Source organism: Chiloscyllium punctatum, chromosome 9 (assembly GCF_047496795.1).
Source record: "Chiloscyllium punctatum isolate Juve2018m chromosome 9, sChiPun1.3, whole genome shotgun sequence".
Lineage (NCBI taxonomy): Eukaryota > Metazoa > Chordata > Chondrichthyes > Orectolobiformes > Hemiscylliidae > Chiloscyllium > Chiloscyllium punctatum.
The window spans coordinates 43,603,181-43,627,026 of record NC_092747.1 but is presented as its reverse complement, the minus strand read 5'-3'; the positions used below and the strand labels follow the sequence as shown (position 1 = coordinate 43,627,026).

The following is a 23,846-nucleotide window of genomic DNA, read 5'->3' as shown; positions in this document are numbered from 1 at the left end:
GAGGTGCAATAAGACGTGGGTGTCATTCTGCACCAGTCTGTGAAAATAAGCATGCAGGGGCTGCAGACAGTAAAGAAGGCAAATGATATCTTGGCCTTCATAGCGGGATGATTTGAGTACAGGAGTAGCAATATCCTGTGGCATTTGTACATGGCCTTAGGGAGACTTGAGCTGGAATGTTGTGTTTAGTTTTGGTCTCTTTATCTGAGGAAGGATATTCTGGCTTTGGATGGAGCACAATAAAGGTTTACTGGACTGATCCTGGATTGGCAGCACTGATTTATGAAGAGAGATTGGATTGGTTGGGACAATATTCACTTGAATTCAGAGGAATGATCTCCCGGAAACCTCTAAAGTTTTAACAAGGACTACATAGGGTAAACGTAGGAAGGGTGTTCCTGGTGACAGCAAAATTCAGAACTAGGGATCACTAAGGATACAGGGTGGGCCATTGAGGACTGAGATGAGGAGACAATTTCTTCATCCAGCCAGTGGTGAACCTTCAGAATTCTCTGCCACTGACAGCAGTTGAGGTCAAAATATTGAACATTTTGACTTAGATGATCAGATGTTGAATGATGGAGAAGGTTCAAAGAATCAAACAACTTACTCCTATTTTATTTGCTTCTGTGTAGTGAGTCAGGTGAGTTTATTCAACAATCAACAAGTGGTTACTTGGCCATGACTTGGCTAGCTTTCACTTCCCAATTTTATTGAATTCAAATTTCACTATCTGCCATGATGCAATACCAACCCATTTCCCAAGAACATCAGCCTGAATTCTGAAATACAAGTACCACAGCATCACTGAAAATTGGGTGGAATATTAAAAATCAAATTCAGCCAATCATGACAGTTCACACTGATGCACTGCAGCAAAATTTTAGCAAGTTCAACTTTCTTTTCTTTTGGTCCTCAGTAATGCTGGTTTAAAACAGCTATGAATTCTGCTTCGAGTCAGGCCATCCTAATGTCACAGAAATAAATCATTAATGGGGAGAGAGGAAAATGTACTGGACTTTGTTGTCTCTCCCTTTTTATATCTCTTGGCAAACCAATAAGCTGGCAGTCTTCCCCTCAGGGTGTCCTACTAATTTTATTGTGACTATAACAGCCTGAGGGGCTCTGCTATTAATTTTTCTGGAATGGCAGAGATCATAAACTCACAAATACAAGATGCAGAAGCTCCAGTATAAAATCTACCATCTGTAGCATACCGCATTGGAACCCTAATACTTCACACTGGTAGGCAGATGCCACAAAACTGAAAAAAAGCAATGTGGCAACCCAGATAAAAGTAATTTTTATACCAAACTTGAATGGTTTACGAAGAATTGGAAAAGTAAAGTTCTATGTTTGCAATAAGATGGAGGTAGAAAAAGTATTGGCAAATGTACAGAATAATATTAACTTCGAGAAATGCTTTGATAATGTTTTATGTTTCTCCTTTGTCTATATTTGCTGATTATGGAATCTCCATTCCTAATGTTCTGTCCAGCTTGTCTTTTTATTTTAATGTACACTCCAGTAAGAACCGTTCATTAGCTGACTGTAAAATCCTGTTACAGAATTTTATCCATTGCCATTTTATGACTCTTTTCTCAAGAATGCTATTAAGGTCACCATTGAAAATTGTCACTTTTTGACCATTTGTTTGGAACATCCAAGAGACAAAAAGTGAACAGAAACCTTTCAAAATATCTACTCTGAAAGCTTTGCCACTTTTTTCCATGTACATCAATAACATTCTTGAAGCATTCTCACAGGTGATTTGATATTGATTTTTATTTCTCCCTTTAGGAATACTTCATCTCACAAGCTCCTGATATTTTGATATTGTTTATCTTTTGGCTCAAGGTCCCAGTACAGTGCAAGCTCATGGAAAACATTTTGAAGTCAACTCAAACACAGGCAGAATGCTGTTTTCTGCAGACGAGAATGAGGTGGTGGTTGGTGCTGACAGACTTCGGGTCACAGGTATGGAATGTTAGAAATGACTCACTTCAGAAAGACAAAGCAGTAGGCACAGAACCTAAATCATTGAATTATAACTCTTCACGCCTTAAAGCAAGAACAGTAAACCTCATGGATAGTACACAAACCCACTGTTATATTTTTAAACCTGAGGTTTTTTTTAACCTGCTTCTGGCATTACGCTCTGTTTCTGACCTTCATAAAAGTAAGGCCTCTGCCTTCATGCAGTGATGCTAAAATTGTACCATTCATTGCCACAATTTAAAGTTGGTTCCCAATATGTTCAGGTTTAAATTCATAGGAACAAGCGTAACTGAAGGAATTTTATATTGGAGTGTGATAGACATCGCTCTTACATTAAGAATTGTGAGGGTGTTAACATACAAATTCAGGGTGAATGGATGTAGGCCCAAAATGCCCACTTCTACTCTTAGTACTGTAGTTTCACTGAAAGGGAAGCAGAGACTTGGTTTATACAATAACTTTATCCAAAATTTATTTCAGTGAGAAAAGAGAGGGCCTTAAAATCTGCTTCACAAAGTTACACGTACGTCGACTTCAATGACTTGCCAGTGATGTTCCAGTCATGCTGTACATTGATTTGAACTCAAACAAACTCCAGCAAAATACGCAAGTACAGATTTGACCAGCAAATGGTATAATACTGATGATATAGGGAAATAAGTTCCAGGTTAGATACACGAGCTACATTGCATCAAGGGCAGAAGGAAGAGCAAGTTAATTGGGATCAGTGCATTTGAATTATGCAAAAGAAAATACAATATCAGCTAGGGTTCAGATATTCTTAGTGAACCTGCTCAGGCATATCTGACATATCTCTGGAGCAGGTGGGACTTGAAATAAGGCCTCCTGGACCAAAGGTAGGGACAGTACCACTGTGCCACAAGATTCCTAAAATCATGCACCTAGACCAACCAAACAAGCATTCTAATTGGTTAAGGTTCATCGACCTCCAATACACCTTACTGGTATGTGCCTATCTTAACCAGACCAAGTAGTCTGCCAACATTTAATGCCTATAGGTTTATGTATGAAGAATGGTTCTTGAATGTATGTCACATCCTAAACAAGCAATCGCTATTAGGCTACTGCACTTTACCTTTCTGAGGGACTTGATATACCCCACCAACCCCAGTTTAACCTTAGAACAGGTTGGCACCTGCAGACTCTCGGGGTAGCAGATTGTCTCGATGCAGATGAATGATAGTCATTGTGAACAGGAGGGAAGTTTGCTAATGATGTAAGGGCTTATTTTCATTTCTAAAATGCACTGCTTGATGAAATTTAAGGTTGTTCTTGTAATATATGTATTTCTGTTGTTCTAATGGGTTCATTTCTGCTTTATTACTTTTTTTATTTCAGCATCCTGATAAGCAGCATGTAAGCAAATCTGGCAAACCAGTGAGCTCTAATGTTTCTGGAACCCACAGGCACTCTTAAAGCTTAGAGGCAAAGCAGAATTATAACAATGAATTAGAGCAAAAGAAAGCACTGCATATTTAGTTTTTTTTAAATTGGATATTTGATGAATTAAGCTGAATGAATTTAATGTTTAATGGTATGAACAGCTGAATTAGGTCAACAAAAACTTTTTAAAAATTGCAGAACATTCACAGGGGCTAATCCAGCTAGACCATATGGGTAGAGTTCAGTAATAGGAAAGGTGCAATCACTTTGATGGGATTGTATTACAGACCTCCCAAGAAACGATGGATGATAGAGGAATAGATATGTGAACAGATTATGGAAAAGTGTGAACAGGGTTGTTGTTGTGGTGGATGATTTTAACTTCCCCTATATTGACTGGCACTGGCTTAGAGCCAGGAGCCTAGATGGGTGAGAATAGGACAGTTTTTTAAAGCAATATGTAAATAATCCAACTGGAGAAAAGGCTATATAAGACCTGATATTGTTGAATTAGCCTGGCCAGGTGATTGAAGTTTCAATGGGGGAGCATTTCAGAAAAAGTTCTGTGAGTTTTAAGCTACTTATGGATAAGGATGACAGTAGTCATCTGTGGTAAGTATTAAACTGGAGGAGAGCAGGAACTGGGGAATATCAATTGTGAATGGCTGTTTGATGGTAACTCCACATCTAGCATGTGGGAAACTTTTAAAGTCCTGTTGGTTAGAGTTCAAATGAAGGATAAGAATGGCAAGATCAAGATTAGTGGGCGGCACGGTGGCACAGTGGTTAGCACTGCTGCCTCACAGCCCCAGAGACCTGGGTTCAATTCCCGCCTCAGGCGACTGTGTGGAGTTTGCACATTCTCCCCGTGCCTGCGTGCGTTTCCTCCGGGTGCTCCGGTTTCCTCCCACAGTCCAAAGATGTGCAGGTCAGGTGAATTGGCCATGCTAAATTGCCCGTAGTGTTAGGTAAGGGGTAGATGTAGGGGTATGGGTGGGTTGCGCTTCGGCGGGGCGGTGTGGACTTGTTGGGCCGAAGGGCCTGTTTCCACACTGTAAGTAAACTAATTCAAATCTAATCTAATCAAGAGGACCTTCAACAAATAGAAATTGAGAGCTTAGTCAAAAAGAAAATGGAGAGATAGGTAAGGTTTAGTAACCTGAAGACAGACACATGCTTCAAAGAATACAAAGATAGCAGGAATGAACTCAAACAAGGCATTAGGAGGGATGAAAGGACCATGAAATGATTTTAGGTGAAAGTGATGACTGCAGATGCTGGAGATCAGAGTCAAGAGTGTGGTGCTGGAAAAGCACAGCAGCTCAGACAGCATGAGAGAAGCAGCAAAATCGACGTTTCGGGCAAAAGCCCTTCATCTTCATTCCTGATGAAGGGCTTTTGCCCAAAACATCGATTTTCCTGCTTCTCCCAGGCTGCCTGAGCTGCTGTGCTTTTCCAGCACCACACTGTTGACATGAAATGATTTTGGCAAACAAAATGAAGAAAAATCTCAAGGTGTTTTATAATATATAAGGAGCAAGAGGGTAGCTAGGGAAAGGGTAGGTCCACACAAGAAATTTATGTGTGGAGCTGTAAGAAATGAGTGAGGTCCTCAATGAATACTTTGTATCAGTATTCACTGAGGAGAAGGACATGGTGGGTGGTGGATCTTGGGAGGGGTGTGCGGATATTTTGGGGCATGCTGATATAAAAAAAGGATGTGGTTTTGGGTGTTTTGAAAAGCATTAAGATAGACAAGTTCCCAGAACCTGTTGGGATCTATCCCAGCATGCTGAAGTGGCAGCTGAGGAAATTGCTGGGATCGTGTATGAAATTTTTGTGTCCTCTTTGGTCACAGGAGATGTCTCAGAGGAGTGGAGACTAGCCAATGTTGTTTTTTTATTTAAGACAGGCAATAGGGATAATCCAGGAAATTACAAGGCAATGAACCTTGTGTGAAATTATTGGAGAAAATTCTTAGAGGTAGGATTTACTCACATTTGAAAAAATATGGATTTATTAGCGGAAGGCAGCATGGCTTTGTATAGGGAAGATCCTATCTCACAAACTTGATTGAGTATTATCGCTGGACTATTCATCCAGAGACCCAGATAATATTTGGAGACCTGAGTTTGAATCCCACCACAGCAGATGGCGGAATTTGATTTCAATTAAATAATCTGGAATTAGGAGTCTAATGATGACCATAAATCCATTGTCAATTGTCAGAAAAACCTATCTAGTTCACTAATGTCCTTTAGGGAAGAAAATTACCATCATTATCTGGTCTGGCCGACATGTGACTCCAGACCCACAGCATTTTCATTGACTTTTAATCGCCCCCAGAGAAATTAGGAATGGGTAATAAATGTTGGCCTAGCCAGCAAAGTCCTCATCATGTGAATGAATTTAAAATATCACACAGGATCCACAGTGAGCTGGTCCTGGAATACAGGACTGGCTTGGTCATTGAAGACAGAGAGGAGAGGTGGAAGGGTTTTTGTCTGAGTGGAGATCTGCGAGCAGTGGTCTCCCTGTTGTGAGTCATGTATACATAAATGATTTTGAGAAGAATGTAAGTGGTTTGATTAGTAAGTTTGCAGTTGAAACAAAGATTGGTAGAGCTGTGGAAAGTGAGGAGGATTACCAGAGGATACAGCAGGGATACAAATAGGCTGGAGACTTAGGCAGAGAAATGGCAGGTAATGTTTAATCCAGACAAATATGAGGCAATGCATTTTGGAAGATCTAATGTAGGCGGGAAATATGCAATAAATGGTGGCACCTTCAGTCGCATCAACATATAGAGGTAGGTCCATAGTTCCCTGAAAGTGGTAACATAAGTGGATAAGGCAGTCAAGAAGGCACATGGAATGCTTGCTTTTATAGGTCATGGCGTCGAGTATAAAATTTGGCAAATCATGCTGCATCCATATCGAACTTTAGTTAGGACATATTTGGAATATTGCATTTAGTTCTGGTTGCCATGCTACCAGAATGATGTGGAGGCTTTGGAGAGGGTACAGAAAAGGTTTACCAGAATGTTGCCTAGTTTGAAGGGTATTAGCTTATGAGCAGAGAGTGGACAAACTAGGTTTGAACATCGAAGGATGCGAGGAGACCTGATAGAAGTTTATTGGATTATGAGATGCATAGCGATAATGGATAGTTGAAGTCTTTGTCTCAGGGTAGAGATGTCATAAGTTTAAGGTAAAAGGGGGTAAACTTTCAAGGAGATGTGAGAGGCAAGTTTTTAACACAGAGGGTGGTAAGTGCCTGGAATGAGCTGCCAGGGGAGGTGGTGGAGGTAGATACAATGACAACATTTAAGAGACATCTTGACGGATAGGCAGAGAATAGAAAGATACAGAACATGTAGAGGCAAAAGGTTTTTTTAAGTTCAGAAGACAACATGTGTCAGATTGTGGTGGGCAGAAGGACTTGCTCTTGTGCTGTACTGTTCTCTGTACTCTTTGCAATCACTAATTTTGTTGAAACATGCATTAAAATGATGGACATCAAGAAAATAAACCTATCTGTAAAATTTGGAAATTGTAAGTTTCAAATAAGAACTGCCTGCCCCTCAGGTGAAGACAATTCTCTGAAATGATGAGTAAGATAGGATGTTCTTTTGCAACTCACCTTCAGCATAATTTCACCGAGTTATTCACAACTGAACACCAAGGGAAATGGTTGATGCATTCTGCCGAAGTTGACTCACTAAAGTTCCAAATTCAAAGTACACACTACAAAAAATCTTTATGAAGAAAAGATATAGCGAGGGCTGAATCTTTCAATAATTTTGTCCAAGTGTCAATTTTAGCTGTTTTCTAGAAGGGTTACCTCTATGGACATTGAATTGTGGAGCAGACTCAATGGGCTGAATAGCCAGCTTCTGTTTCTACATCTTTTGGTCTTAATGGTTTCTACTCGCCACCACTGGGACCTTCTATGCCTTGGGTTCCATTTTTAAACTCCAGCTGCGCACAAGTTCAAACACTGTAAGCTGGAGTTAACCGTTCAAAGTGTATCCTTTGACTGCATTCAAAAAGGGATGGATGAGAACTGGAAAATGGAACCCTGCGGTTTGCCAACTGGGACCTGAAGGTTTTAATCGATGGGGTGGTTGACAGGAATGTCAACTTCTTTCCCTAGATCCACCAATAGCTATAGTAGCTACCACAACAGCAGACACTGTCAGTGTGGACAGGGATAATTACCTGGGTTGGAAGCAATGCACAGCAGTGCCATATGAAGGTCGTGACCTCCTGTGCTCTGCAAAGGTAAGTGCCATCACCTTGTCTCTACGTCCTCCCACACAGTGTAACGTTGTCACTTCATAAAGAGACGAATGGACCTGCTTGAGAAGGGCTGCAGTGTAGAAGATAGAAACTGATGGCAGACAGCCCCATCAGCCCTGTATTCACTGTGAGAGCCAAGGAGAGAGACCATAGAAAAACAGGTAAGGTAATCAGTAGACATTTATACTGTCTCTTTTGATTGGCCAATTGGCTTAAATTAGTAAATGTTCTTAGGGCAGAACTATTTAATGGCAAAACTAATTTATGAAATAGAATTTTGATGTCTGGGCAGGTAATGCATTGCAGCTGTAGCATGGGGGAGCTGGTGGACAATCCAATGATCCGTAGTGACCACATCTGCAGCTAGTGTTGACTGCTTGAGGAACATGCGCTCATAGCAGCAGACACTGCGACTCATCAAGGAGCAAGAGAGCTACTGAGATACTGTCCCAAGAGACAGTCACACCCCTTAGATCAATTACATCAAATTTTGTTTGGAGCTGCAGACGGGAGAGTGTGACTGCAAATGAAGCAGATATGGAAATCTAGAATTCACCTTTGGCAGAGCCTAAGCAAGTGTCCTTGTCCAATATGTATGGGGTTCTTGCTTCTGGTGTGGACAATGGCACAGACTGTAGGGAGGCCAAGTGAACTGACCATTACACTGTGGCCATCCAAGTCACAGATGAAAAGAATGAAAGTCATAACAATAGGGGGAAGCAGAATTTTGGAAATAGATACAGTTCTCTGCAACAAAGACAGAGAGACCCAACGGCTGTGTTGCCTAGCTGATGCTAAAGTTCAGGACAACTCTTCTGGGCTGGAGAGGAATTTGGAGTTGGGTGGGGAAGGTTTCGCATAGATACCAACAGTGTGTGTACGACTGGAAAGAGGTTCTGCTGAGGCATCAGGAGCAATTCAGGGTTAAATTAAAAGACCGTGCTTGCTGATAGGAGTGTGCCATGTGCAGTAATGCCTGGGTAATGGTAGCAGTTGTGAATAGGAGTTGGGTGAACCAAGGATTGAGCCAGGGATATGGTGGCGTATGTGGAGAGGAGAAAGAAAGGGCACCTAGTACTCTTGGGCGAAACAGCGAGGAAGGTAGGGCCCAGAAGGGAGATATCGAAAAGGCCTGGCAGGGAGGAAAACATCCTTCTCAGTCAACTCCTTTCACCTCGCAAGCTTTTTATCTCTTCCCCCTGTCCCACTATCTCTCATGGGCCTTTTCTCTACACTGTCTCCCATGCTGGGACTTTTCTTTCCACACCCACCCCATCCCAGGCTTTTGTGCTCTCCTCCCCAGTCTGCTGGGCCTTTTCTCCCCTCCCACCACACACCAGTTCCTGGGCCTTCGCTTCCTATGTGTTCACTCACCCTCCCACGTCCATGCAACACCCTGTCAAGTCCTCAATCCTCCCTCCCAGGTTTCCCCTTCCCTTGCCCACAATCAAATACCTCTGTCCCAAGTCTTCCCTCCCAACCCATGTCTTCACTGCCCCCTTCACTCTCCACTCGCCTCCTCACTTCCCCCTCTCGCATCCTCAAACACCACCTTCACCAACCATGTCACAACTGAATCCCATTTAAATTTCATGCTCCTTCTCTCTCAATGTACATAATGAGGGAGGCACTAGAGATCTTGCAGGCAAAAATCCTCTGGGGAGTAGCGATCATAACTTCAGTAGAATTTCAAATTCGGTTTGAGGGAGAAAAATTCAGGTCTCAAACAAGTGTCCAGAACATTTGAAGGTAATTACAGGGATATGAAGAAAGAATTGTCTAATGTGGGCTGGAAAATAAACAAAGAAGAAAGTCAGTGGGTTAACAGTGGCAGGTTTTTAAGCAGAAATTTCAGAACATTCAGCAAATATTTATTCTAGTTAAGGAGAAGGACTTGATGAGAAGGATGAACCACCCATGGTTAACAAAGTCTGAAGGAGAGTACTCAATCAAAGCTAAAGCATGCAAAGCAGCAGAAGCTAATAGTAGGCCAGAGAATTGAAAATATTTTAGGAACCAGCAGCAGATGACTAAAAAGTTAATCAAAAGGGAGAAAATTGATTATGGAAGTTAATTGGAAAGAAACATAAAAAATAACAGCAAGAGCTTCTGCGGGTATATACAAAGACAGGATCGAATGTCAGTTTGCCACCCTTGGAATATGCAACTGTGGAATTAATTACAAGGAATGAGGCGATGGAACATAACTTAAACCCAAACTTATAAACAAGGTGCTAACAGGAGGAAAGATCTTATAACAGTCTCTGTCATGAGGGACAAAGCATTTGACAAACTAATTGAACTGAAGAGAGGCAAGTTGCCAGGACCTGATGGTTTCATCCAAGGCTTTTAAATGAACTGGATGGAATGATGATGGGGACATTGGTCAAAATATTCTAGGACCTGCTAGATTCTGGGAAGGTTACAGTGGTTTAGAATTTGGATAATGTGACTCCCCTTTTCAAGGAAGGAACAGAAAGAGAAAGCCAGTTTGTCTAATGTCACGAGTTGGGAAAATGATAGTCCATTCCTAAGGAAGAACTAGCAGGACACCTCACAAAGTATAAGCACAATCAAACTAATGAACATTGTTTTGTGAAAGGGAAATCATGTTTGACAAATTTGCCAGAGTTCTTTTAGGATATAACAAGTCGAGTTGATAAAGGGAGACTGGTAGATGTAGAGTATTTGGACTGCTAGAATTTGTGAGATGATGGCCTAGTGGTATTATCACTTGGACATTATTCCAGCAACCCAGCTAAGGTTTGCGGGGTCCAGGTTCAAATCCCAACAAGGCAGATGGTAGAACTTGAATTCATTGATTATCTGGAATGAAGAGTCCAGTGATGATCATTGATCCGTCATTGATTGTTAGAAAACCCATTTCTTTCACTAAGGCCCTTTAGGGAAGGAAACCTCTATCCTTACCTGTGGCCTACATGTGACTCCAGACCTAGAGCAATGTGGTTGACTCTGCCATCTTGACAATTAGGGATGGGCAATAAATGCTGGCCAAGCCAGTGATGCCCACATTCTGTGAATGAATAAAAAAATGCAAATGATAAGATGTCACGTAAAAGATAATTGCAAAAGGTTTGAGTTCACAGTACTGGGGATAATGTATCAGTGTGGATTGAAAAATAGTCAGCACACTGAGGACAGAGAATTAGGATTAATGGATCTTTTTCCAGTTGGAAAGATGTAACTAATGGAAAATCACAACGTAGGCCTTCAATTATTTGCCATCTATATTAATGACTTACAGGAGGAGACAGGTGTACTGTATACAAATTTTCTGATGGTAGAAGGGCTTGTTGTAATAAGTAACAAAGGGGATATAGGTTGTTTGAGTTATTGGACGGAAGCTTGGTAGATGGAATTTAATCTAGGAAAGTGTGAGGTCATGCACTGTGGTTGAAAGAATCAAAGGCAAACCATATTAAAATGGAGAGAGACTTCCAAAAAGTACAGCACAGATGGATGTGGGTGTTCTTGTGCCTGAAGCATAAAATGCTAATGTGCAGATGCAGCAAGTAATTAAGAAGACAAATGGAATTTTGACCGTGGATGCTGGAAATCTGAAACAAGCAAAGAGAATGCTGAAGAAACTCAACATGTATGGCAACATCTGTGGAGCGAGAAACAGAGTTAATGTTTTGAAGCCAGTATGACTCAATTCTGAAGATCTATCTGATTTACTGTTCACAGTGCTGGGGATAAGGTATCAGTGTGGATTGAAAAATAGCACACTGAGGACAGAGAAGTACTGAATTAACTGGATACTATTTCAGAGTTAAACAGCCATTTCATTACATCCCAAGGAGAATTGATTTCTGAGAATGCACCTGGATAGTTACATGTTTCAGACATTCTTTATTCTTTATATTCAGTACAGCAACTGCAACCAAGACATAGTACTTTGAGGAGATTAGTGATGAAAAAATTAACGGGAACACTCTGTGAACGGTACTTGCATCCACTCATGTTTCACACTTACGGCCACTTTGTGTGTACAACTACATTTTCTAGGAATTTCCGAGGTGTACAAACGTGCTCATATTCAGCAGCAGAGCCTGAGTCCAAGTAAGGCAATGAACCTGGAGAGCGGCGAGTGAAGGAGGAAGCCTCCAACAGTGGCAGCAACAACATCAGGACAAGCCGAACATGGCGCCACACAGCCTGGGGTTTCCCAGCGAGAAAGGAGCAGGTCCCAGGCTGACCCCCCCCCCCACCCCCAGCCCAGACTCACAGGTTAGGCCCAGACTCTAGGTTTGCAGCTAGGCCCAAGCACCTGAAGTAGGAGAAATGGTGTTATGGGCCCAACTTGGCAGTCTCCTGGTGGGGCGGTCTTGACCTGGCGTGGAGGTCTCATGTCCATGCGAATGTCTTCTTCCAAGTATTCCTATGATCCGGCAGATGGTTTCATCCAGGAACGGTGATCTCATCCTGGCTGCTTCTTCAGGGTATTCCATTATTCTTTAATCAGCTTTCCATGAGCCCAGGACTCCTTAACTGAACTGTGATGAACTTTGTCTTAATTTTACTTTTTGCTTTTACTTTTTTTTTGTTAAGTATGACTTGTATCATTAATGTAGGCACCGTGGTGGGGCGACGTATAAAACTTCTCACTGTATTGTTCATGTAAAAGCACACGAGACAATAAATTTCTATTCTAAATTCTATCCCATTCATAAGCCAGTGGTTGTGAATGACAACGACTACGATTACACTTTTCTGGGAGCGAAAGTTAATTCCAGCCTTGTGTTTTCTTCTCATAAGTCTTATGGTTTTACGATGTCTTACATATTAAGGATTGCACTCTCTGGATCTGCTAAATTCCCTTCCTATCATGAGGGGATCTTCTGTTGAAGTTTCTTCATGTGGTAGCTGTATGGCATCTAGAACACTTTTGAGCTCATTGGCAATTTATATTCCAATGCTCATGCAATGCAGTTTGCATGTAAGGAAACAGACCAATCGCATGCATTGAACAGGCAGTGTTTTAGTGCTGTGAGCTTGCTTCATTAATGAGTGTAGACCAAGATCAGCCACAATGATTTGATAAAGTTGATGTTTTACTGATGCCAACTCCATGGTTGGAAGGTGGAGGCAGACATTGCCCAGGGTGTATGCCATGAGGTGGCAAGGAATGAAGCTCATTGAGAGCCCAGACAAGATACCAGCATGTGGCATCTGCCAAGTAACCGCAATTTAGATTCTCATTGGCACCTGGGAGAATCGCACACCACAAGATGGACAAGCTTAAACTAGCTAACCATTAAATGCAAGTGCATGAAATCAAGTACTTGAAGTTAGAATGTGAAATTCACACCTCTCTGATCAGATTTTAAGTGAAAAATCAGACTTCTTTTCTGAACGTCAATAATCTCATTTTTCCATTCTTTCCACATTAGAGTAATGTAGCATGGAGACAGGCCCGTTGGCCCAAACTGGTCCATGCCGACCAAATTGTCCATCCACTCTAACCCCATTTCCCTGCACTTGGCCTTTATCCTTCTAAACCTTTCCTATCCATGTATTTGTCCAAATGCCTTTTAAATGTTGTTAATGTACCCATCTCAACCACTTCTACTCCCGTGTGGTACTACCCTCTGTGTAAAAATGTCGCACCTCAGGTTTCCTTTTATTCTTTCTCCTCTAACCTTAAACTGATGCGCTCGAGTCCTCGATTGCCCAACTCTGGAAAAAAGACTGAGTGCATTCACCCTATTCATGCCTCTCATGATCTTATACACTTCAATAAGATTCACCATCAGTCTCCTATGCTCTAAAGACAAAAGTCCTAACTTGTCCAACCTCTCCCTATAACTCAGACCTTCAGTCCTGGCAATACCTTTGTAAATTACTTCTGCACTCTTTCCAGTTTCATAGCATCCTTCCTATAACAAGGTGACCAAAGCTGAACACAATGCTCCAGGTGTGGCCTCACTAATGTCACGTACAACTACAACTTCTATACTCCATGACCCGACGGATGAAGGCCACTGCGCCAAAAGCTTTCTTTATTGCCCTGTCTACCTGTGACTCCACTTTCAAAGATCTATGCACCTGAACTCCAAGGTCTATCTATTCCACTACACTCCTTAAAGCCCTATCATTCACTATGAAACTCCTACCTTGATTTGACTTTCCAAAATGCAAGACCTCACACTTAGTGTCATAAAGTCTCAGAGATGTACAGCATGGAAACAGACCCTTCGGTCCAATGCATCCATGCCGACCAGATGTCCTAACCTAGTCTAGTCCCATTGGCCAACACTTGGCCCATATCCCTCTAAACTTTTCCTATTCATGTACCCATCCAGATGCCTTTTAAATGTTGTAATTGTATCAGCCTTCACCACTTCCTCTGGCAGTTCATTCCATACACGCACCACCCTTTGCATGAAAAAGTTGACCCTTAGGTCTCTTTTAAATATTTCCCTTCTCACCTATGCCTCTAGTTCTGGACTCCCCAATCCAGGGAAAAGGCCTTGTCTACTTACCCTATCCATGCCTCTCACTATTTTATGAACCTCTATAAGGTCACCCTTCAGCATCTGACGCTCCAAGGAAAACAGCCCCAGCCTGTTCAGCCTCTCCCTATAGCTCAAATCCTCCAACCCTGGCAACATCCTTGTAAATCTTTTCTGAGCCCTTTCAAGTTTCACAACATCCTTCCGTTAGGAGGGAGTCCAGAGTTGCACTTATCTATATCAAACTCCATTTGTCATTCCTCGGTACACTTCCCCAGCTGATCAAGGTCCGGCTGCAATTTCTGATTGCCTTCCGCACTGTCCACAATAGCTCCTATTTTAGTGTCATTCGCAAACTTATTAATCGTACCTTGTGCATTCTCATCCAAATTATTGATGTACATAACAAACAGTAACGGGCCCAGCACCAACCCTTGAGGCGCTTCACTAGTCACAAGCCTCCAGTCTGGCAAGCATCCTTTCACTGTTGCCCTCTGCTTTCAACCATCAAGCCAATTGTGTTTCCAATTTTCCAACTCTCCCTGGATTCCATGAGATCTAACCTTCCAGAACAGCCTACCAATGGAACCTTACCAAAGGCCTTACTGAAATCCATGTGGATTACATCTACCATCCTGCCCTCATCAACCTTCCTGGTCACTTCATCAAACAACTCTAACAAATTTGCAAGGTGTGATCTCCCACGCACAGAGCCATGCTGACTACTCCTAATCAAACTCTGTCTTTCCAAATGCATATATGTCTTATCTCTCAGAATTTTCTCAAGTAACTTACCTCACACAGAGGTTAGGCTTACTGGTCCATAGTTCCCAGATTTTTCTTTGTAGCCCTCCTTGAATAAGGGCACAACATTCGCTATCCTCCAGGCTTCTGGGACCTCACCCATGGTTAACAATGATGCAAAAATATCAGCCAACATCCCCCCCACCGAAATTCTTCTCTAGCCTCTTGCAGTGTTCTTGGATATATCTGATCAGGACTAGGAGATTTATCCACCTTCATATATACATCCAACACCTCCTCTACTAAGATATCACCATTAACTTCCCCTAGTTCCCAAGTCTTCATGTCTTTCTCCATGGAAAACACAGAGGAGAATTATTCATTGAGTATCTCACTCATCTCCTGCAGTTCTGCACATACATATCCATGTTGGTTCTTGAGGGGCCCTATTCTCTCTCTTGTTATTCTTTCACTTAAAGGACCTTTCTGGATTCACCCTGATTTTCTCAGCTAAGGCTATCTTGAGTCCCCTTTTTGCCCTCCTGATTTCCTTCTTCAGTAAACTCATGTATCCCCTGTATACCTCCAGGCATTCCCTTGATCCCAGCTGCCTGTACCTGAGCCATACCTCCTTTTATTTGGTCAAAGCCCCAACATCTCTTGTCATCCAGGGTTCCCTATTCCTGTCAACCTTGTCCTTCACCTTCACAGGAACATATAGACCTTGAACTCTCGTTATCTTGCCTGCAAACAAACTACGCCAAACTTTTCAACATTTTCCTTGCCAATGTCTGGGGAAATTCAGCTGCCTAAATGTATAGATTTTGCCAGATATTCTTTCTTTCACATTATCAGTCCTACTGGCTTGTTTTTGTATTGCTGCAGTCAGTGTGTGTCACAGACACTGGAGTCCAGGAAGGATTTTAGCAAATGCCAAATGTTAGCCTAAAAACTCCTCTCCTTGAAAATGTAACTCCTTGTCTTTATTAAACAACAGACAAAAGCTTCACACAAGTTGGGTTGAATTCAGTGGTGATGGTGGTGACTCTATTCACCAGCCAAAACATCAGCATTGGGTCATTTTGAGGGGATTAATTTCCTAACAGGGAGCCTCCTATAATGGTCCTTGTGCCTTTAAAAGTGCAGCTCCAACTTTGAGAAGCTGCGAGCCAATAAGATGGCTGCAAACTCTTCAGTCTCGGCAGTGCCACCAGAAATGGTGGTCCCTCTAGAACTACATCAGCCCCCTCCCCTCCCCTGAGAAGCAGCGTTGATGAAAACCCTTGAAGAGAGCTTTTTTTAAGATTAAATTACTTACAGTGTGGAAACAGGCCCTTTGGCCCAACAAGTCCACACCAACCCTCGAAGAGCAGCCCACCCAGACCCATTCCCCTACATCTACCCCTTCACCTAACACTATGGGAAATTTTAACATGGCTAATTCACCTAACCTGCACATTTTTGGACTGTGGGAGGAAACCGGAGCACCCGGAGGAAACCGCGCAGACACAGCAAGAATGTGCAAACTCCACACAGACAGTTGCTTGAGGCGGGAATTGAACCCGGGTCTCTGGTGCTGTGAGGCAGCAGTGCTAACCACTGTGCCACCCATGAATGAGGCAAATTTCCCAGTGCCAGGCAGGAGGCCATATCAAGAGGTGGAGGATGTGGAGGATGACAAGAGGATTTCTATTCGTGGAGGCAGCCGTTGCCACTTGCCAAGGGTGTTCAATTCCCAGACTCAGGGCAGCTGACCGGGCAAGTCTAGGGGCCTTCCCACATTGCATATTGCCCCAGCATCGGTGAAAGACTGGCATTAACAATTTGAGACCAGTAAGTGGTCATTAATTGGACACTTAAGAACATCAGTTGGCCTAGGGGTGGGAACTTAAACTCACCCTACCTCTGATTGAGTCAGGGACACTGAAGGGGAAGGGAATCAGTAAGATGACAGACGCTATATCTCTTTCCTTTTCAGATTAGATTAGATTCCCTACAGTGTGGAAACAGGCCCTTCGGCCCAACAAGTCCACACCGACCCTCTGAAGAGCAACTCACCCAGATCCATTCCCCTACACCTAACACTATGGACAATTTAGCATGGCCAATTCACCTAGCCTGCGCATCTTTGGACTGTGGGAGGAAACCAGAGCACCCGGAGGAAACCCACGCAGACACGGGGAGGATGTGCAAACTCCACACAGTCAGTTGCCTGAGGCAGGAATTGAACCTGGGTCCCTGGCGCTGTGAGGCAGCAGTGCTAACCACTGAACCACCCTTTCTACCTTTCCTACCCAAATCTATGGATCCTGGGCTCATAGGCCATTCTTAGGGGAAGATATGCAATGTGTTCTGTCCATAATATCTAACACTGAATGGGTTTTAAATATTCTAATTGAAAATATGAATCCAATTTTAACCAGATAATAATGAGAATGACTATGGGCACAGTTAAATAGTAGTTTTGCATTCGTAGTTGTGCATGTAACACACACATTTAGCCATTTTAGTGAGATATGTTTCTTTTTAAACTCGTGACAGGTAAAACCATAAGACATAAGAGCAGAAGTAAGCCATTCAGCCCACTGAGTCTGCTCCACCTTTTAATGAGATCATTACTTGTTTTGAATCTTTCAGATAACCACCTTATCTGAATATTACTGTCACTCAATGATGATGGAAGAACACCCCTTTGTGTACTAACATGATTATTCCAGAGCAGCAACCACCCTCAATGTTAGGAAAAGTAGGGAAGAATGGAAACAACCAACTCAATACCTCAACGCTGTCCAAAAGTGGAAAAGGGCACCAGACAAGCAAAGAGATGTGATCCAGATCAGATACTACTTAATATTCCCCAACTACACTTTCCTGTATTTTCTCCATAATGTTTGGATCCTTAACTGATTAAAAATCAGTGTATAGCAGCCTTAAATATATTAAAATCAGTGTTTCATGAAATTAAGATGACAGTTAACTGAATGTTGTTAAAATACTACTAAAACCTAGCAAGACTGGTATCTTGACCTCCTGTTACCACACGTTGCAGACTGGTTCACTCTAATGTAGAATACTGAACCTTGACATCTGAGTCATGGTTTCAATCTCGCCTGGATTATTAGGGTGAAGGATGATTCTGTGTAACTGATAGAGTTCAGCAGCTAGTAATTAGGAACCTTGGTTTCAAGTGAGTGGCAAGAGAATTTATATTGGGACAACTGGGATGAAGTAAGTTCAAGTGTTCTGTGCCCCATGCTGATGTCTCCATGCTAAGGAAAACAAAATAGAACAATAGACTACTTCAGCAGAGGATCTGTTTCTGCTGATGCTAAGATGAAACTAAAAATATGATGTAATTGCACTGCAGTGTTATCCACTTTTGATGCTCTGGATAATACATTCAGGTTAAATGGAATATTGAAACAAACCAGGTTATACTTTCAGGGGAATCTTAAGGTAATTTTGTTAAAAACATGGGGCCTTTATTATGACGTGATATTTTCTGAGTCTCAAAATGATGCTGTCCTGTGATAACCTACTCTCAGCTGAAAGTTATGGCCCAAAATCTTCGATTACACAAAATAATTTGCTGCTGTAGCTTTCAAAAAAAAGCTCTTATAATTCAGCATTACTTTGTTCGGCATAATACAGGAGTGTGTTCAACACAAGGTCTTTATTAAAGTGCCGCTAAGATGGCACACTGCAGTGTGTGTGCCTCACAGTAGAGGTCACATGACTTTGGCATGTGATAAGACGAACATTTGGATGTGATAGTATTTCAATTCAAACGCCCCCTTTTTTAGATCTATAAGACCTGAAGAAATAGCAACTGGAGCAAGTTGTTCAGCCCCTCGAGCCTGCTCTGGTACTCAATCGAATCATGGCTAATTTTACATTCCTCATGTCCATTTTCCTGCCCTCTTCCCATAACAAAGAGAAAAAAAATTGTATGTACTACTTGTAACTGTTACCCAAGTTGCACATGATAAAACTAAATGCTTTTGGCCATTAACAGCTGTTTGTGTTGAGGTCATCCCAGTTTCGTCCATTTATTTACAAGCACAGTATCTTTAAAATGTTTGGGTCTTGTGATGATAAATATACAAGTTGTCAGATTATTTTTCAATATCTACTGGTAGGAATGAGTTGCTCCGTGGTACAGTTTCAAAGTCTTCTCAGCTGACTGATAATTTACATTGTTGTCTTGGAGACCTCTATCCTTTAGTTACATTAGCTTTGTCCTGCTAAGCAATCTTTTTGTTCTTTTACATTGGCATCAAGCTTAGATTGTGCTCCTGCAGTTGGGCATTCTCTGCCTTGCGCTGTTTGTTCATCTGTTTGTCAGTCCATGTGGCCTGCAGAACACTTCAAATCTCTTTAGGGGGGTTTAGAGTTGTCAGTTTGAACTTTTGTCTTTTGAATGGTTTTAGCTTCTTGTCTACCACCTGTAATACCAGATCTTCAGAATTGGTATCACATTGACCTCTTAGACTAATTTGTCCTCTCAAGGTGAGAGTTGTTCTAACACAGAGCCTCAACATTATCTTTGAGAATTTTCCTTATGGATGCTATTTGGTGGAACTTTCTGCTGGTATACAAAGCCCAAACAGTTTCAGTGTCTATTTGATACTTCATATTGATTTGATGCTCTCATTTTGCTGTCTTCAAAGCAATACTTACAAACCATTCTTCTCCTTTAGATTTGACATTTCCAACTTGCTCTAAGATGTAGATTGAATTATTTGACTCTTCATCCAAAGCACTCTGGTAATTGTTTCTATATTCTTTATAGGTTTGTTTGTCTGCGACCCAACTAAATGCTTACTTGCAAATGGTTTTGCTTCTTGCATTTGAAACCCTGAGGGATGGACTTGCCCAGCCCTGAACGACATGGGCAATGGCAAATCAGTGTTGAGAGAAAAGGTCTGATTTTCTGAATTTCACTGATGAATGACAAGAGGCTTGTTTAAATCCACAGCATTGAACATGGGCATCTCATAGGTATCTTTCACTTGGGGCTCATGGCATGTATTCAAGGCTTTCTCATTGATTTCACATTGTCTGCAATCTGCTTTTACTGTTCTTCAATCTCTACCCAAAATTGATAAAAGTGCAGTTACTCATAACTGCCCTGGCTCACTAAACAAATCAGTTGTTATTTCATAATTCTGCTATTGGACTTGGTAAAGCTGTTAGTTTTGCTTAACATCAGTTTTCATTTCAACTGGAGTCAATAGAGAAAAAGGTGCAATGATTTTCTCTAAACCAGTGTTTCAATTATGGCTTGATTTGTTGTTCTTCCTGCACTTTCTTTTAGGGGTATCTTGCATAGTTGTAAACCATTCTGTGTCTGTCCATCAGCAGCTATGCATTTTATCACCCACAGTCTCAGCTCAACCCCTGACACTATGTTTCATACGTACAACATGGCAATGTGTTCAACACAAGGTATTTTCTCAAGTGCCTCTCAAGTGGTTTCCTGCAGAGGGAGAGAGAGAGAGAGAGTTTCTTCAAAACAGTAAAACACGATAATTATGATGCTAACATCACTGTAACCAGCCAATTCTTGTGTGTGTGTGTGTGTGTGTGTGTGTGTGTGTGAGTGTGTGTGTGTGTGTGTGTGTGTGTGTTGTATGCGTTTGTGTGTGTGTGTGTGTGTGTGTCATGATGACTATGCCGAACCAAGAGGACATTTGTATCTGATCGCACTTCAATCCAAACATCACTTTTACATTCCATACTATGCACTGCAGCCAAGTCTAACTGCAATCATATTTGTGATAACTCAGCCACTCTGAAAATCCTATTGTTCATTTCTGACCTCTGCTTTGAGCTGAGCACTCAATTCAGCCATCGCCAATAAAGACACTGTTTCAACCTCTGATTGCATCAAACATAATTGTTGCTGTGATGCAGTTTTCTCCAGAAATGCAGGCAAAAGAAAATCTCTTCATGTAGCACTTGGTAGCTCTAGAAACCCCAGCACCACTTCATTTACTTTAAAGTGCTGCTGTTGAAGAAGTACCCTAATTTACAGCAGACATAAGATAGACTGTATTTTAATGGCTTTATCAGCAAGTTGATTGTAAGCCTAAAAATGTCACAGTAAGCTTCTTGAGAAAGTATTACAAGGCGGGGAATCTTTCATTAGTGACATGGCTTAGGCTTGTTCTAGTTTTCCTAAGTATACGTTATAATGGCAGTTTACTATACCAGGCACATGCAGTGATATCATTATTCCAACAGGACAGGGCCTGCTGAGTGAAAGGTATGCATCATGACCACATCAAGACAGGGCAGGTTTATTGGAAGTAACCACTAATAATAAAAATTTCCCTTTCCAGTTTTGGCTTCAAATCAACATAAAATGGGCATCATTGTAAAAGGCTTACTTTAGTGGATGTGTTCTTTATTGAAAGGTTAAATCAATCAATTTAGGTCAGAGTTTTGTGATAGCGAAGTTAAAATGGTAATAAGGGAAAACGCATAACATCAGCATTTATTTTCAGCTTCACTGATTTGAGAATGGAGCAAAATTTAATTATTATAACTTGATTAAATTAGTACACTCCACATGTAAAACTTATATTTTCTACTTCTTCAACCAGTCCACATCTGCATTATGTTCGATGTGAGATTCCTCCCATCTTTGCTCATTTAACTAGCATAACCCTCTATTCTCTTCTCTTCCATGCGGAGTGCAGCTTCCCCTGAAATGAATATACTTTGTTTTACATGTTATATTGCCATGACATGATGTGTTATGACTTACCGACAATCTGCCATCAACGCACTGTGATAATTGTGTTGGCTTCTGTAACATAAGGACAAGATATGGGTCACATACTACTGAAGAATGCAATTAAAGGACATGGTATTTATGTATGAATATTATCATCATAGGCAATTGTGTATCTGGACTTGAGCAAAGCAATTCAGATGTACTGCAGCATACTCCCTTCAGTGTGTCATGCTGCAACCAATTGGAGCTCAGAAAGATGGAGAGTGTGAGCGTCATGCCATTAGGTCACATGCCATAATATTGTAATATCATCATGAACATGTTCCTTAAAGGTATGTAACATATCTGCTGCAGGACATTATGCAACACCGTTTGTCTCAAGTATTCCTCATGGTAGCAACTTTCACATTTTCACTAATTTCGAGACAAAATTATTTGTTCTGAATTTCCTATTTGACTTTTTTTTGTGTTTATTTTATGTCGACCTCCATATTTTTGTTCTTCCCTCTGAAATGGAACAGTCTCTGTGTCTTCTGAGAAAGGTTGACATTCTTAAAAACTTATTTTAGGTTACCCGTCAGTCTTCATCTTTTTAAGGAGACATAGCTTGTTCATCCTTTCAAGAGGCATGGCCTCATAGTTTTGGGTTGTTATTATCAGTATTGTCCCTGATTTGAACCCTTTCCATTGTCTCCAGATCCCTTTTAATGAATGATGTCCAGAACTCTTGATGTAACCAAGATTTAATACAAGTCTAGCATAATTTACCTACTTATTTACTTTTTGATATACAGTATTTTGAAATAAATACCTATAATTTTTCAATGGCATAATTAGTCAAATTCCTTGCTCCTTTTCTTGATTCCTGTATTTGTGTTCATGTTTGTGTTCATGTTTGTGTTTGTATTTATATCTGTTCCTCTATCTTATTTAGTTCCTTATTTTCCAAGTAATATATGATCTCATATTTTCCTTTTTAACACTCATGTTTGTTGAAATTAATTAACAAATACATGCCCATTCTGCACATCTTCTTGTAATTAGGCACAGTCAATATTGGTCAGTATTGACTATTCCCATTCATTTATGTCCAGAAATTTCACTTTTCAGCATCTAAAGAGTAACCATAAATTATGAATAGCAGTGGTGCAACCTCTGATCCATGTCCCCCAGCACACCCATTTCCCATCTTATACCATGCTGAAAAACTACTCTTTCCATCTACTCTTTGCTTTCTGTCTTGTTGCCAGCAAGGCATCTATTCAGCTGTTCATTGCCAGACTTCACATACTCTGATCATCTTTTTAGTCTATTAAGTGGTACTTCACTGAAGTTTTTATTCAGAAATCTAGATATTAAATCTAATAAATTATCCTTGTTTACTCACCCGAATATCTCATCAAAGAATGAATTGAGGTTGATTAAGAAAGGCATTCCCTTTTTAAATCCATGTGGAATATTCAGAATTATGGTTTTGGCTTCTGTATGGTATTTCTTTGTTTGTCTTCAATGGGAATTTGATTATCTTACCACTAATATCACTTATTGTATCCGTTGCTCCCGATGCGGTCTCCTCTACATTGGGGAGACTGGGCGCCTCCTAGCAGAGCGCTTTAGGGAACATCTCTGGGACACCCACACCAATCAACCACACCGCCCCGTGGCCCAACATTTCAACTCACCCTCCCACTCTGCCGAGGTCATGGAGGTCCTGGGCCTCCTTCACCGCCACTCCCTCACCACCAGACACCTGGAGGAAGAACGCCTCATCTTCTGCCTCGGAACACTTCAACCCCAGGGCATCAATGTGGACTTCAACAGTTTCCTCATTTCCCCTTCCCCCACCTCACCCTAGTTCCAAACTTTCAGCTCAGCACTGTCCCCATGACTTGTCTGGACTTGTCCTACCTGCCTATCTCCTTTTCCACCTATCCACTCTACCCTCTCCTCCCTGACCTATCATCTTCATCCCATCCCCCACTCACCTATTGTACTCTATGCTACTTTCTCCCCACTCCCACCCTCCTCTCGCTTATCTCTCCACGCTTCAGGCTGTCTGCCTTTATTCCTGTTGAAGGGCTTTTGCCCAAACCATCGATTTCACTGCTCCTTGGATGCTGCCTGAACTGCTGTGCTCTTCCAGCACCACTAATCCAGATACCAGTACCAGAATGACAGTTC

At 41.5% G+C, this 23,846-nt stretch overlaps 1 protein-coding gene across 14 annotated transcripts in view; it reads left to right on the top strand.

Moving 5' to 3' along the window:
• Positions 1-23,846, top strand: part of sgcg (sarcoglycan, gamma) — a 692,618-nt gene that overhangs the window by 534,391 nt on the left and 134,381 nt on the right. For all 14 annotated transcript variants that reach the window (XM_072577379.1, XM_072577378.1, XM_072577376.1 and 11 more), the window contains one exon: positions 1,858-1,977. In XM_072577379.1, coding sequence (XP_072433480.1) covers positions 1,858-1,977 — 120 coding nt within the window. The remainder of the gene's footprint in view (positions 1-1,857; positions 1,978-23,846) is intronic.